This window comes from Limulus polyphemus, unplaced genomic scaffold (assembly GCF_000517525.1).
Source record: "Limulus polyphemus unplaced genomic scaffold, Limulus_polyphemus-2.1.2 Scaffold872, whole genome shotgun sequence".
Lineage (NCBI taxonomy): Eukaryota > Metazoa > Arthropoda > Merostomata > Xiphosura > Limulidae > Limulus > Limulus polyphemus.
In genome coordinates, this window is record NW_013666482.1 from 148,240 (window position 1) to 163,415 (window position 15,176).

Genomic DNA, 15,176 nt, shown 5'->3' on the forward strand with positions numbered 1-15,176 from the left:
TTCTTATTGCACAGATTTAACAGTTCAAACAATTTATATAGCCATATTTTGTGAATATATATTTGTTAACTCTATATTACTAATTACATATATATATATGCAAATTTTATTGATGAAACTTTATTTCTTTATTCAAGTTGCACCGTAATATATATATATATATGTCTATAAAATCCAATAGGAAAGTTTTTTTACTAATTATTTATTATCATGTTTCAATATTAACTCTGTTAATAATGTATGTTAAGAACAATGAATTTAATGTGAAGAGTCTGGGTAGCTATTTAATGTCATAGATGCTCTATATTAAAGGAAGATGATGAAAACTCACAGAGAATGAATCAAAACTTGGTAGCTCTAGCTTATCCCACAACACTGTCCATTTCTGAGGCAAGTGTCCAAGTTCTGTTTCAAGGTTTGGGATAATCTGGGCATTTGTAAAAAAAAACATAACTATTAAGTTGTATGTATGCAAGAAAACAAGATAAGCTCATATAAACCCCATGAAATGGGTCTTTAGACAAAAAAATCCTCATTCCTTTAGTGTGTACATGAAAGTTTCACTTATCCTCAATAACTAATCTGAGTAACATAAAATCTTTCCATTAATTAGAATAACAACTGATATTAAGCAAGGCTTAAGATTACATTTGCTGATAAATTTGTTTTGAATTTTCTCATGCTATAATAGTTATATTGTTTTAGTATTTAGGCATATCATATACTTTCTATCTCTTCAAAACCTTTCATTTATTCAGGAGTATTTGTGGCTTCCACATAACATGTTGGTCAAGAAAGTGATTAAGTACCTTTTGCTCTGATTACACATTATTCTGTTATTTACATCAGGTAACACCTTGTTTACTCATACTAAAGACTGCTGTAAAGTTGTGAAAGTAGACACCAATTTTCTCCATTGGTAAGTCAGGTGATATCTCAAGGTCACAACCTCTTATATTCTAATGGGAATGTTTTCTCATAGTGAAACAACAACAACTCATCTCAGACTTAACTTTTTGGAATTTAGAGAAATTTCAACAGCTTTAGTTCCCCATTAAAGCCAACTATCCTTCTTGATAACTAAATACACACGCAGTGTTGTTTGTTTTCAAATAAAGATTGTTTTCACTAGTGTTTCGTTATTTGTATTTAGTCTTTTTCTTGCATAAACTCAGGATCAAAGAATTCAGTATTACTTCATAGTTAAATATCTTATTGAACCTCCCGTTATTTTATGGACCTACCTTGGGAGAAATCGATTTTATTTGAGAACACCACACTGCCTTTGTAGGCTTAGCAATGAACTGTGTACTTTTTTCATTCATTATAATGTTAAACAGCTAAGTCTAGATTTTCTTGCTTTTGTGAAAAATCTTTATGAGCAAATAAAAAATCCATGTGTTTTTATGATTGATTCTCAAACTCTTAAAAATTAAGATTCTATACAAAAAAAATTGTACAAAAACTTTTTCTTGATCTGTTCACATGTCCTAGACTTACTGGTGCTCCTTGTGTCATTTCTCACCGTATTTTGTTGAAGACCAACAACTTCTTTGAAATCATAATATTCTTAATTCAATTGTACAGTTTTAAAGGTGTAGCTGCTGTTACAATATCACAAATATGCTCTTGGGGTACCACAGATTACCTCACTTTTGAAGTATCTAAGTTCAAAAATATACTCATGCAGTATATTCCAGTTATAAATAGAATTCACCTCTAGCATATGACTAAACACATCTGGTTGAACAGTCTGCATGTTATCACAGCAAGCATTAACAATCTTGCGAGATGTCTCTCGAGGAATGCCATCTGCTGCTTGTGATTCTTCTTCCTTCTGCTTCTCCATAGCGACTGCTTCCAGATCATATGGAGGACCATGAGAGAGCTCTTCTTTCAGAAAATAATCCCATATCTCTAAATTGGAGATGTTTGAGTATGGTCTCAATACCTGAAAGTTTAGCAATGAAACACATAGTTAATTAGTTCAAAGGATCATTGATAATCATTTACAAATAAAAACTGACTGCATGTTTTCTACAACTATGTTAATAAAAAAATAAGTATATTAATATCATACTCTGAACAAAAAAAAATCATTAAAAATTAAAATGATATATTATTCTCAATAATCTAACATTCATCATGCAGCAAAGTGTTAAACTTGTATGAAGAGTTTATACTGTTTAAAAAAAGTTATATATTTTGCTTAGTACAAGTTTTAAGTAAAATATTTTATCAAATAAATGGACAAAGCACCTGGTTATGAATAAAAATGAATTTAAATGTAATACATAAAATTTTTTGTTTGTACTAAAATTAATTTTTTTCTCCAGGAAGATTATTAAATAAAAACTCATATTTATTTGTATAATTTTGCCACTTACCCCATCCTCAGGGTGAGGAACATAAAAGAAATTGTAGAACATCGGAGATCTTGCCCACAGTCTTTCTATGTACTCCCAAAGTGATGGTCCAAGAGAATTTGAGTTAGTTAGAGTTCCCATCTTTACAGAAAATCCAGTTTCATCATCAGAGCCACTGTCAAGACCACGATATTTTGACCCTTTATCATCAGCTAACCAACCTGCTTCTTCTCTTTCACACTCGCTGTCCAAAAGAAATGTACGGAATCGGCACGAAACATGATGATAAGCCAAGAACTTGAGAAAGTACTGATTGAACTCAAATGACAAAGGAAACTGTAAATGAATCTGTGTAGGATTAAATGAGAGAGAAAGTTATAAAAAGTTCACTAAATACTACATAATTATTTACTTCTAACACAAACAACTAAATACCATGCATATACAATGCTCTGCTTTCTGACATTAGAGATGTAAACTAACTTCGGATCGTATATTAATTGTTCTTTAAACGATCTTCAAACTTTTTTATTGAAGTTTCTATGAAATTGTTAGGATTTTGTGTATGCGTGGGCCAGATTCTTTACAGTAGGTATCTGCAACTTGTTGGTGATAAATTTCAACAATAAACAAACAGCACAACAGTCTACTTGTTTTAAAATAATATATTAAAATAAGTCAAACATATAAACAAATATTCATTACACAGTTAACCACCATAGTTATATCCAGAGCTTTAAATAATCACCTCTTTTCATCAAAGTCCACACAGGCAAGTTCAATTACTTCAAAACACAACTGACAAGATGAATTATTCTTCTCTGCTCTGTTAACACAATATAGTCAGTGATAAGTTTACATACATTACATTGTTCATTACCACAGTTGTATCCAGAGCTTTAAATAATTGTCTCTTTTTCATCAAAAGTCCACCAGGTTTGTTCAATTACTTTGGAACACAATTGACAAGACAAATTCTTCTTCTCTACTCTGTTTTTACCATACAATCTGCAATAATTTCACTTTAAAATCACTGATATACACTCTTTATGGCCAAACTCATGAACACAGAGTCTAGATCTATTTCACTACATCTCTTACTAGCTTTCTATATCACTAACTTTGTCTTTGTCTAACTTTCTATATAACTAACCTGAACTACATTTTGTCCCCGTATTTATAGTCTGACTGAGGCCTAGAACTTTCTATACACTACGATATTATGCTGTAATAATACTCGATCAAAACAACAAGGAAAACTTAGAAAGCTCTAGTAACATGAAGCAATAATACATCAAGTTCCAATTCACAACAGTGGAACTACGATTAGTACACCGTTATATAAACAAACCTGCAAATAACTATCACTTCTAAAAATAAATTTAACACTCATGCCATAATTAAATTATCTGAATCATAACTCTCGCATTAACTTAAACAGTCATGTATATATAACCAAAATGTGCATTACATTTGTTATGAATTACTAGTATAAAAGATGTTGCAAAGTTCATGTTACATGAAGTTATGGGGTTTAAAATTTACCATACAACACTTGTGTTTTGCAAGTAGAATACTGACTCAAGTAAAGTGAGATACCAACTTTCATTATGCACAAGTTCTATGGCTAAGATTTTTTCCAAAATCCACAAAAACAGTCAATATATAGTCTAGTTACAAAAGTGTCCACAATTTGTTGTTTATGATGTGTGAATAGCAGTCTATAAAATACCACTTCTGATTGGTCAGTATGTACACAAACAGTGAATCACACAGAATTTCACAAAGTTGAAATTACACAGACACGTGTAGTTTTGCTTGATATTACACAAGATGTAGGCACTAGCAGGTGATATTTTGATAGCATACAAACTTTTACAGATGATAAAAACAGCACAATATTGGGAATGGAAGTAAGGTGGGTTTAACAACAACAACAAAAATATATATATACACACACACACACAACAGAGGGTTGAGAATGTTACATTAAAATGACCTTGAATACACAAATCAGATGACAACTACAGACGATATAAAGTTTCAGTGGAACAGCTGGTATCAGAAATATATTTTGACATTGGTAGTGTGATGCCATTGAAAACTGATTGCTTTTGGGAAGCATATTTAACCAGCCCTTTCTGATACATTCAGATCACAGATTCAGGATTTCAGAGATAGAAGGGAATATCTCTAGTATTTAACGATACTGGAAAACAAGGGATTATGGATCAACTTGGACACCAGAACCATCCAGAAAAAGATCTGCTACAAATCATACCCAAGCCGTAGTAAGCAATATTCAATGTTTTGTAACAGGTGACAATCAATGGATACAAGTCAGTTGCAAAAGCTGCCCATGTGTCCCAGGCAATAGTACGCAATATAACCAAGAAGGATCTCTTTCTAGATAAATTATACAAGTCATGTGGAAACAAGTACCTTACATGACACATCAATTCTACCACCACATACCTCAAGCAGTTGAAGAATGAAATGGGTATTCATACTATTCCATATAAACACAACATACTGATCAAGTAACCAGAAACAGCACTTATGGATTTATATGTGATCGGACTGTCGAAATGGGCACTGGAAAACCACTGTGCTGGTATATTAGATGGATTGTGGAAAGCTGAAGGGAGGAGGGGTGTGCCTTTAACATTAGTCTTACGACCAAGACTTTTGCAATGGAAATTATGTTGTTGGGCTATCGACAAGACACATGGTCATCAGATAGAGCATGACCAGACATGGTGACGTGGATTGTAACAACATGGTGAGGCTCGAAAATTATTTTAACATAATGTCCTCAACCTTTGTTTACTACTATTAATTTTTCAAGGCTGTGTCGAGCCACTTGGAGAGTGGAAGTAAGGAAGGCAATTGGGTTGTACATGTGACTGATTCAAAATAATAACATCATGAGCATACATACGATGTTTCTCACTGAGCAGTTACTGTTGATTTCTGTCCTCAGTGAATACAGACAACATACTTAATTTCAGAGTCACTGCAGTTAGGCTTAAATTTTTGTTGTATTTTATTAGCCACTGCACTGCTCTTTCTGCAATTTCGTTTTCCAAAATGGGTAAAATTTAATTAATTGATAGAATTTACCAATGTCTGCAATCCTTCATGTGATTTAAATTTTTTCTCTACCAAAAAAAAAAAAAAAAAAATTACGGACTGCAGTATTAGTAAAACTTGGTTTTCTAATCCACTCCTAGTTGCCTATTTTAAAAAAGTAACTATCAGCAAAAAGTAGAAGACCTAATGTAAATGTTTTTAAAAGCTTTCCGGAAAATATTGCCTTGTTTATACAAGCCTAATAGTTGCTTCTCGTGGAAAAAAGCCTGGAAATTAGCCAAAAATTTTTGTTTCCTGGCTCCAGTTCTTAGGTGAGTCAACATCAGTTTTCAACCAATCACACCTTATTTGCTCCCATTCCCAAGTGTCCAGATGCAGCCATTTTTGTGTAGTCTTGTAAGGGAAGAAGTGGAAGGAATAGAGCAAGTTTGTTTAATAAGAAGTTAGTGCAAGTTAAAACATTACCTCTTCTTGTGATAGGTACAAGTACTTTTTTAGGTAATTGCAAAACCTGAGTTACAATGGCATTTATTGTAAACTTTCATCATGATATGTACATGTACAAAGTCTACTACAACACTGATCAATACTGATGCAGATACAGGTGATGTTAGAATATGTCAGAGTTAAGCTCCACCTACCATATCACACTGATATTGAAATTAATTATAAAATTAATGCTTAATTTAAGTATATATATAGAGTGTCTCAAAAAATGTCCCTATACACTGTGAAATATATATATAATTAATCATTATTTTCTATTTCGAGGAACCCTGAAGTTTTAACATGGAAAGATTGGCACTTTTTCAACGAATAAAAATTAATGAGTGGTGGCACCAAACAAAGAGTGTGGTACAGATAAAGCACAGCTATTGCAGGCATTTTGGTGTTGATGAAGCACCAACTAAAAGAACTATTTCTTGGACTATGACCAAGTTTGTTATAATGGGTTATAATACGTGATCGCCATAGTGGTACAAGGCAAACTTCTCACAGTGCTGAAAATACGGGAACAGTAAACTGTAGTCCAAAAAAGTCTGTACAGTGACTATTGGCAGAGACAAACATCCCTAAAACATCTGTTCACTGCATTCTTAATGATTCTGTGTTATATACTGTCAATCTATGTTTAAATATATTCTTAAAGAACTGTACACTTTGCAGGTACTTGGCACTTAAATTTAAAATAAAAACTATCAAAATATCTTCTGACAATGTAAACTATACAAAAACATCTTGGCTGTCAGCATACTGGCGAGAAAAAAAGACGATAATAATGAATAAAACAACAGAATAAACAAATATATAAATTAACTACAATAACCAATCTTGAATGAAATATTATTAACATCATAAATATGGCAATAACCAAAAGTGTCCAAGTACTTGCCTGGTGAACAACATCAAGAAATTGCAAGAACACTGGAGTAAATCCACTAGCCACAGTTGCAGCAGTATGGTTACCTCTATGACTGAAACGGTGGCCAAAGGCCAACCATTCTTTCTCAATCAAGGTGTGAAACCCTTCAAATGTTCGATAATAAGGATCAAGACAAAGCTGGGCTATGGAAGACACCTTTAAAAAAATAAAAGCAAAGATATGTTTGTTTATTCTGTTCAAATATTGAAGTTTAGACTGTCTAAGAAACATATTTTTAGTATTGAATTTAGATGTGGAAAGACTAAAGATAATTTGAGATAGTTTGTATAAGTGGAAAAAATTCCCCATACAGTAGTGTATTTGATACCTTTATCATATAATGAATGAATAACTAAAACAAATAAAAGCAACCTGGGCTGTCACATCCCACCCATCTTCAAGACAGATCATGACCGAAGAACCTTGAACATCCATCAAGTCCACCACTGCTCCCGATAGCTGCATGATGCTCTGAAGCTGGTGGTGAGAAGAGAAAAGCATAAAACTGTAGTATGTATGTGCTACACCATCTGAAATACCGTATTATAACATTTTATTTTTCACCTTTTAATTATGAAAAGAAAAACAAGATTATATATCAGGTAATAATTTTCAACAACAAATATTAAATTTGTTTTTGTTTTTCTGTTGTAGAAAACTGACTTTCTTTTCTGTTTTCGACATACAAAACAGATAACAAGTTCACTTTGTAACATAGTTTGTGAATTTGTTTTGCATCCTTAAATTTTTTATACAAAATTAATGAGGCAGTGAAAAGTATTTACACTACATAACATAAAAAAAGCAGGAATTTCAAAAAATGTTTTGAAGGTATTTTTGATACAGAAGAGGGAAGTAACCAAGGGGATGCAGACCAGTTTTCACCCATAATACGATAAAAGGTTTATATGGCTAAGCCTATCATTTGTTTTAATGCTATGCTTGGCTGTCTTGTCCTATAGTTTTGTAAGAGGTAACGTCAGTTCAGCAATTTATGCATACACGAGTGGTTTTTTTGCATTGTCACCTACAAACAAGCAGGATGTATATGTTCCATTTCAGTAGGGACCAAAGGTTGTTTTTATTAACATAATAGTTGACCATATTCTTGATAGTCTTGAATACACAATTAAAGATGCACTTTATGTAATCACAAAATTATAAAGAAAAGTGTGGGCTCAGAATGGGATCATTCATGGTTCAGCTGGAAATAAAGGTGTGGAAAGACAAGTAGTATAAAAAGCATTATTCAATGACCCTTGAATACTTATTGGATGCCTTCCATGAGTATAAATTATGCAAAATCAAAATGACAGCTGAAATGTTTTTCACTCTGATTTGAGAAAAAAAGATTACCATGACTGCATAAATGAGTATTTACAGGCTAGATTTCTCAGTAACACATACTGACCCTCTTCTAAACATTTTTGTATCTTTGACAAAACTTCAATAAGCATGTTGGATCCTTTTTATAAACATTAAAGTTTTTTTTAATGAAACTCCTGAAAATGGAAAACAAGATCTATTTTTTTAAATATATTTCATATGTGGATATAGCTACATCGAAAGGACAATAGTATCAGCAGTCCTTTTTTTTGTTACCATTACAGTTTTAATTATGACATAGTTCTCTCTTTCTCTCTCTCTTTAAAACAAGGTTTCCTAAATAATCAATGCTGGCTTACACTAAGTTGAAGATATTTGTGTATGCTTTAAGTAGTTTCTAAAAAAAACTTAAAAACAACTGCCACTCATATGGAAAAGAAATCCTTATTTCATTAGTTCACCTCTGATGATGTGAATTAACAAGTTCACACTGTATTAAACTTAGTTTGTGAATTTTATACAAAATTAATGTATTTGTACAGTATAACGTGAAAAAAACAGGAATTTTTCAGTGTAAAAGCAGAATTATTTCACAATCACCCTCCTTAAAAATATATACCCATGTCCACAAATTTTTTTAAATTCATGAAAGATACACAATTTCTTTAATTAGAACATATACAGTAGTTACCAGTTACTGCTTTAAGAAATATACAGCTTCCATCATATGTTCAATACATAACAAAATAAATACATAGCTCTACATTCAAGCAATTCAGAAAAAGAATTGCATCTAAAAAAAAGCTGAAATTCAGATGATGTGGATTAATAACATGGATGGTATACATTTACATAAAGATATAAAAGTAATGTTTTCTCTCACATGCAAAAGTAAACCTTGCTCTCAAGTCCTAATATAAAAATAAAAAGCTGAAATTATTTAATCAACAAGTTACATTTTTACTATTTGCATTTCTAGTGCTCATAGTGAGGCATTAAGAGACAACTTGCATTTATTAACTTTACTACTTATAGTCAAAACTATTAGATAAACAAAAACTCTGGCATACACCTGACTGAAATACAATATTTGGCAGCTACAAATTCTTCCAGAAAATTAAAGTATTATAAAAATAATTCAGTTTTAATCAGTTCAACTCGCATTATTTTTCACACAGTCTTATCATACTGACCCGCTAGTACAAGTATGTTCGAGACATTTTCACCTACCTGGTTTAACCATTCTGAGTTTTCAACGCTTCTGTAAAAGTTCTGGTCTGGGTCTGTAACAGGATCACTTGGAACACATGCTCGCATTAATTTTTTAAAGCTTGCTTTAATCTGGCGGACTTCCGTGAAATCAACTGGGATGAAGTCACAGTTTGGATACGATTCTGGTTTGATACCCTTTAAGAATGTGAAAATGTTTAGTTTTGAAAAGAGAAGAATACTTGAAACTTTTAACAATCTCTAAGCATTAGCTTAAGTATGTATTAGTTTTAAGTTTGCAAGAGCATATTAGTCAAACTGTTTTTAATAAAAATTTTAAAATACATTGATTGTTCTTTTCGCAACACAATTTAGTAGTACATTCTGACTATGAAACATCAAATTCAATAACTGTAATTTAAGTGGATTCATATGTTATGAAAACAACTCAATGAAAGACAAAGAAAAAACAAATGAGCATTTTCAATAGGAAGACCTTTCTTCATCAGGGATAAACTCGTAAAGAAAAGTCTATATTTTGAAAGCACTTAGATTACAGGGTTTCTTGTAAGTTATTATATGTTTTTAAGATAATACATTTCAAATGTACTAATCAATATTCACCTTGATTTGTGCTTTTTCTCCAAACACATAGAGCGCTACCTTGTGGAAAGTATGAATATTTCCTTCCAATCCATTTGAAAAGTCAGATATACGTGTGGAGTGATAACCCGTCTCTGAGCCAATACTTGTGATGGATCCTTGTCTTCTTTCTTTTAAGCTACCCCAACGTAGTTCTATATAGATTAACACATCTATTTAGAGGTTTAATTATACAAAATAATTTTAATGTAACTACATTCTTTAATAAACTCTTTATTGTCAGTGTCATTATTTTAAGTCAGTATTGACCCCCTAAAGTAATTTGTTTTTGTAAGATTTATCTTAACTTTAATCACTGACTCTTTATTCATTTTAAATTAAAAAAAAATTAAAACCTTAAAACTTCAACTTAAAAGTAACTATGATTTTAAAGCTATATTTATGCATTACTTAATTTATTCTTCCTTCCTACATATATATACAGAAAACAATATGTAGGCACCGTAAAAAAACACATTCATGATATTTAAGTAACAATACACTAATTCAACAGTGTCCAACATGGTTGCCACTTGCCACAAGTGGCAAAATGGTTATTGACCTGTGGCGAATTGGTGCTTTACTTCTACCACCTATTTTTTTTAAATATAATTTTTAATAAAATTCATTTATACATGTATCAGTTTAAAAGTGTCCACTTTTTTTTTATTTGTTTTGAGGATAAAATACTAGAGAAACCTTACTGCATATTCTATCAATGAATAATTGAAATCATTATTCTGTATTTTTGTACCCCTCTATATCTATAAAAACACAGTTAATTATTTTTTTGTCAAGGGCGTAAATGTTGATGATTATGAAAAAAAACTGTTGAACACAGTTGATCTAATTTTTAATAAAATTCATTTATACATGTACCAGTTTAAAAAAGTGTCCACTTTTTATTTATTTTGAGGATAAAATATTGGAGGATAAAATGTTGGTGATTATGAAAAAAACTGTTGAACACAGTTGATCTAGTTTTTAATAAAATTCATTTATACATGTACCAGTTTAAAAAAGTGTCCACTTTTTATTTATTTTGAGGATAAAATACTGATTTTATGTTGGTGATTATGAAAAAACTGTTGAACACAGGTGATCTAATTTTTTGTAAAGAATGCGTAGTCTTCCCCTAAACTTTGTATGAGAAAGGTATTTATAAAATTCTGTAAAAATAATAAAACTTAAGCCTTAAGAGTTAATAATTATTACTCTGTAAACAAAACTTTTTCTTCTATGTTTCCATACATGGAAAGAGAATAAGGAATACCCATATTTTATTCTTAAAACATACATAACTTTTGATAATACATACAAGTGAGTGTTAACTCAGATATCACTCTTGTGACAGCTTGGATGTAATTTTCTTACAATTCCAAAAATTTTCATTTTGTTTGTTTGGTTTCATTTTCATGATCTTAATCTTTCAATGTGAATCAAGACTATTACTTTATTCAATAGTTTTTCATGACAAACAAATACAATATATTTATTATGAACATTTTGTTAAAGATTAAAATATATATTATTTTTAATAAGTAGTACAAAAAACAATATATATATATATATATGTATCTATCATATAAATAAAAAGTTATAAAGGAATATTCATGAAACCTACGTCTTCCACTTTTACCACCAGAAGAACGTAGCGTATTCACTGCCTTCTGCAGGGGATTTCCACGTCGTGCCAACTCAGGAGTAAGAGTTGGAAAGTTGTCAAGACCACTGGAACTCAACATTAGAGAGGAAATACTCAATGTGGAGTCATTCATACCTATTCTACTTCCATGTGCCGAGACAAGAGGTGCAACTTCAACAATGAAAGAAATGAACTTCTCTTGCTCAAGATGTGCTGATGTTTCACTGGATGAACCTATTTTGAAAAAAGACTGGGACATTAATAAAAATTCAGATATATTTTTAACCTATAGTGCTAACATGTACAAATTTAATATGGCTTAGAAAAAATTATTGAGTTACAGTAAAATTGTTAGGAAAAAAAAATATATATATACCTTAAAAACTTTCAAATATTAGTATTGAGATAACCTGATAAAAAGAACTAACTAATTTCTTTATCATTGTGATATAGCACTATATTTACTTATTTTCAAATCAACTCAAAATTTATGTAAACAACTTAAAAAAGTTTTGTAACTCTATGGAAATAGGTTCATGTATTTTGCACGACCTTGTAACACCATGTAACTGTGAAACTATACATACAACACTCTGAATGTACCTTTATAACATTTGGTAAGCTTTTATTAATAGTTACAACTATGTTGTACAAAAGAAATTATAATTTTTGATAAAAGTATTTCTACTGAAGATTTATCTTTGAATTCACTTTAGTCAACCTGACTTAGGTGCTGACAAGACAAGTACAAGGTTATTTTCATGTTAAAATTAAAAACACTTTTTCATCTTACAGTTTTTAAGACTTCACTGACATAACCTCAAGAACCTCTTTAAGTGAATATCAAAAGTTCTCTTCAGTAAAAGTTTATAGATTATCCGTTATTTTCTCTATCCTAACATTAACCCAATCTTGTAAACACTACAAAAAATATGAAATAAATCTACATTACTCTTTTTTTCTTTCTAGAATGACTGCAAATTGTAACAGAAAATTATAGCTATTTATTCTAAAATATTAAATTCTTTATCCTTTTCACAACTGCTTTCATTTAATTTTATTGTTTTATTTCTCTTTGAATCATGCCTCACCACTAAAGCTCCGTAAAAAAGCAAATCGTACAGTGAGCGCCTTGCTTAAGTAGTTATGTAACTGAATTATGTAATTCACAAGCAGCTTGAATGCAGAATTCAGAGAAATTTTTTATTTAACTTTTATTATTTATATTTTCTTATTCAACTACGTTTCTATTTTTTTTTACATTTTAGTTAGATTCATATCAGTAGATAAAAAAATAAATATACAAAAATTAATTTGATACTTAGTCTCGTTTTTTTTTGCTGTCAGCACTGACAAATCTTAACTACACTTTCTTGTAATGATGGTGGTTGTCCATTAAATAATTTTTATCATTTCAAATACATGCACTTAAGAACACAAAATAATAACACATTCAAAACATACATTGTCCTATAGCTAATATTTTAACTAGCTTTCTAACTAAGTTATAAGTGCCTTAAATAAAACATTTCTCTTAGGTGGTCAAGCTAAACTTGGCAATAGCAACTTTGAATCTATAGGCCAAATAATTCAAAAGTTGTCATGAAAACAAGCTTGCACTTCAGTTAATACTTATCTTTCTATTGGTTATGATAATGTAATAGCAGAGAATTACTGACATTTTATGAAAAAAAGTATGTAATAGGAGAATGTTGCAAGTGGGTTTCACTTTCTGGTTTATATCTTAGTAAACATTGAAAGCTATAAAATTAGACTATGCCTTAGTAATATATATACCATAAATGTGTAACTTATGTTTATCAATACAACATGATGAAAAAATAGAAAATGTGCAAGTTCAAGCAAACAAGTGAAGATGCATAATTTATTCAAATATTTCCTTTAGAATTTAAAAACTTGTATAAAATTAAAATTTTAATTATAAACTACATTTTTATGTCAAGTTTATTGATGTACATTGATAATAAAGTAGTTTAATTAAATTTTGAATGTAACTCTGTAAAAGGGTCTTGGTATTCATACTTTGACCTACCTGTGCTAAAAGAGTTAGATAATTCAAACGTACACTACAAGTTAGCTATTTCTAGAATTACTTTTCTTTGAAATATTTCCTTGAAAGTAAAATTATACAAAAAAATTACCTGAAGAAGATTGAGATCCTTTCAACATCCCGATAACTCCCTTTCCATGAAAACTGCTTCCACGTAGTAAAAGGGCCTTTGTTCGCGGATGACACCATGTAATCACAGGAAATCTAAAGATGAGGTAAAAATTAGATAATTTTTTTATCTGCTAGATCATACATCATTATGTATCTTTGTCAAACTTAGATGATACAGATTTAATTTTAAATACATACGACTCAAAAAATAAACTTTAGTTACCTCCAAGTGGTCATTTTACATTACTCAATAACATTCCCGATTCATATAGAAACAGGAAACCTGTTGGTATTCAGTTTCCAAGGAATGTGCAACTAAACTAACAGTATAAGAAACGTGCAACATTTCAAGAAACAAACTATCTCTAAAAAAAAGGGGGGGGGACTGCAATAATTATTTCTCAACTAATAGGAACAATTTTCATTAACTTTTCACCCAAAATAATTATCAAAAATTAATTCTGTTAATATCCGGAGTCCGGTTACTATCAATCACGTTTTTTTATTATTAACCTTCTGATAATTTGTACTCTAAGGAAAAATTAAAAAAATTATAGGTTAAAAAAAAAGCAAATGAAATGAGTTAGACTTCCACAATATACTCCCATTTTGAATATAAAAAAATGTTTATGAGCAAGATGAGTACCCACATTGAAAATCAATAGTTATAAACTTTAACAATTTGTCAAAAAAAAGAAACCTCCATTTTAATTGACCTTAGATTTTTCTTTTCTTAGTTCCATGAAATCAAATGTATGACAACTAGGCACCAATGTGATGTCAACTGAAAATTTACATTTTGATTTTTATACAACTGAAATAAACATAATATTGACTGAAGTTACAACAACTCATTAGGGAAAAAAGAAGAGATCAGTCCTTGTCTCCTCACACATTCAACAAAATTGGCAAATATAAAATAACAGGCTTTATCATACCTTTATTTTTCTTTACCTTTTAAATCTGCCCAAAAACATTTCTATTATAATACAAAAGTTTTTGTTTCATCAAATATTTAATACAAAATGGGATATAAACTGCCTCCTGTCACTTTCTGACTTTGTAATACAAGACCCACTTCAAAGTATTTGCAAAAACTGTGAAAATCAAATTTTAACATGACAGTGATGAAAAAAATGTACAAACAATTTAAAACCAATTTTATTGTACATTGGATAACAGTAACAAAAATTACTTTATAAATGATTGAATAAGAGACTGTTATATTAATGTTTGATTAATATTATTGCTTTTTCCATTATATTAGTTCATCAAGAAATTAATGTTGCG

At 30.3% G+C, this 15,176-nt stretch overlaps 1 protein-coding gene across 1 annotated transcript in view; it reads right to left on the reverse strand.

Annotated features, from left to right (window-relative positions):
• LOC106460970 (myotubularin-related protein 13-like) overlaps positions 1 to 15,176 on the reverse strand; it is an 89,773-nt gene that overhangs the window by 11,834 nt on the left and 62,763 nt on the right. The window contains exons 27-35 of the mRNA XM_022387757.1: positions 13,867 to 13,979; positions 11,684 to 11,938; positions 10,042 to 10,214; positions 9,439 to 9,615; positions 7,255 to 7,359; positions 6,853 to 7,038; positions 2,388 to 2,714; positions 1,718 to 1,951; positions 332 to 427 (exon numbers count right to left, since the gene is read on the reverse strand). Coding sequence (XP_022243465.1) covers positions 332 to 427; positions 1,718 to 1,951; positions 2,388 to 2,714; positions 6,853 to 7,038; positions 7,255 to 7,359; positions 9,439 to 9,615; positions 10,042 to 10,214; positions 11,684 to 11,938; positions 13,867 to 13,979 — 1,666 coding nt within the window. The remainder of the gene's footprint in view (positions 1 to 331; positions 428 to 1,717; positions 1,952 to 2,387; positions 2,715 to 6,852; positions 7,039 to 7,254; positions 7,360 to 9,438; positions 9,616 to 10,041; positions 10,215 to 11,683; positions 11,939 to 13,866; positions 13,980 to 15,176) is intronic.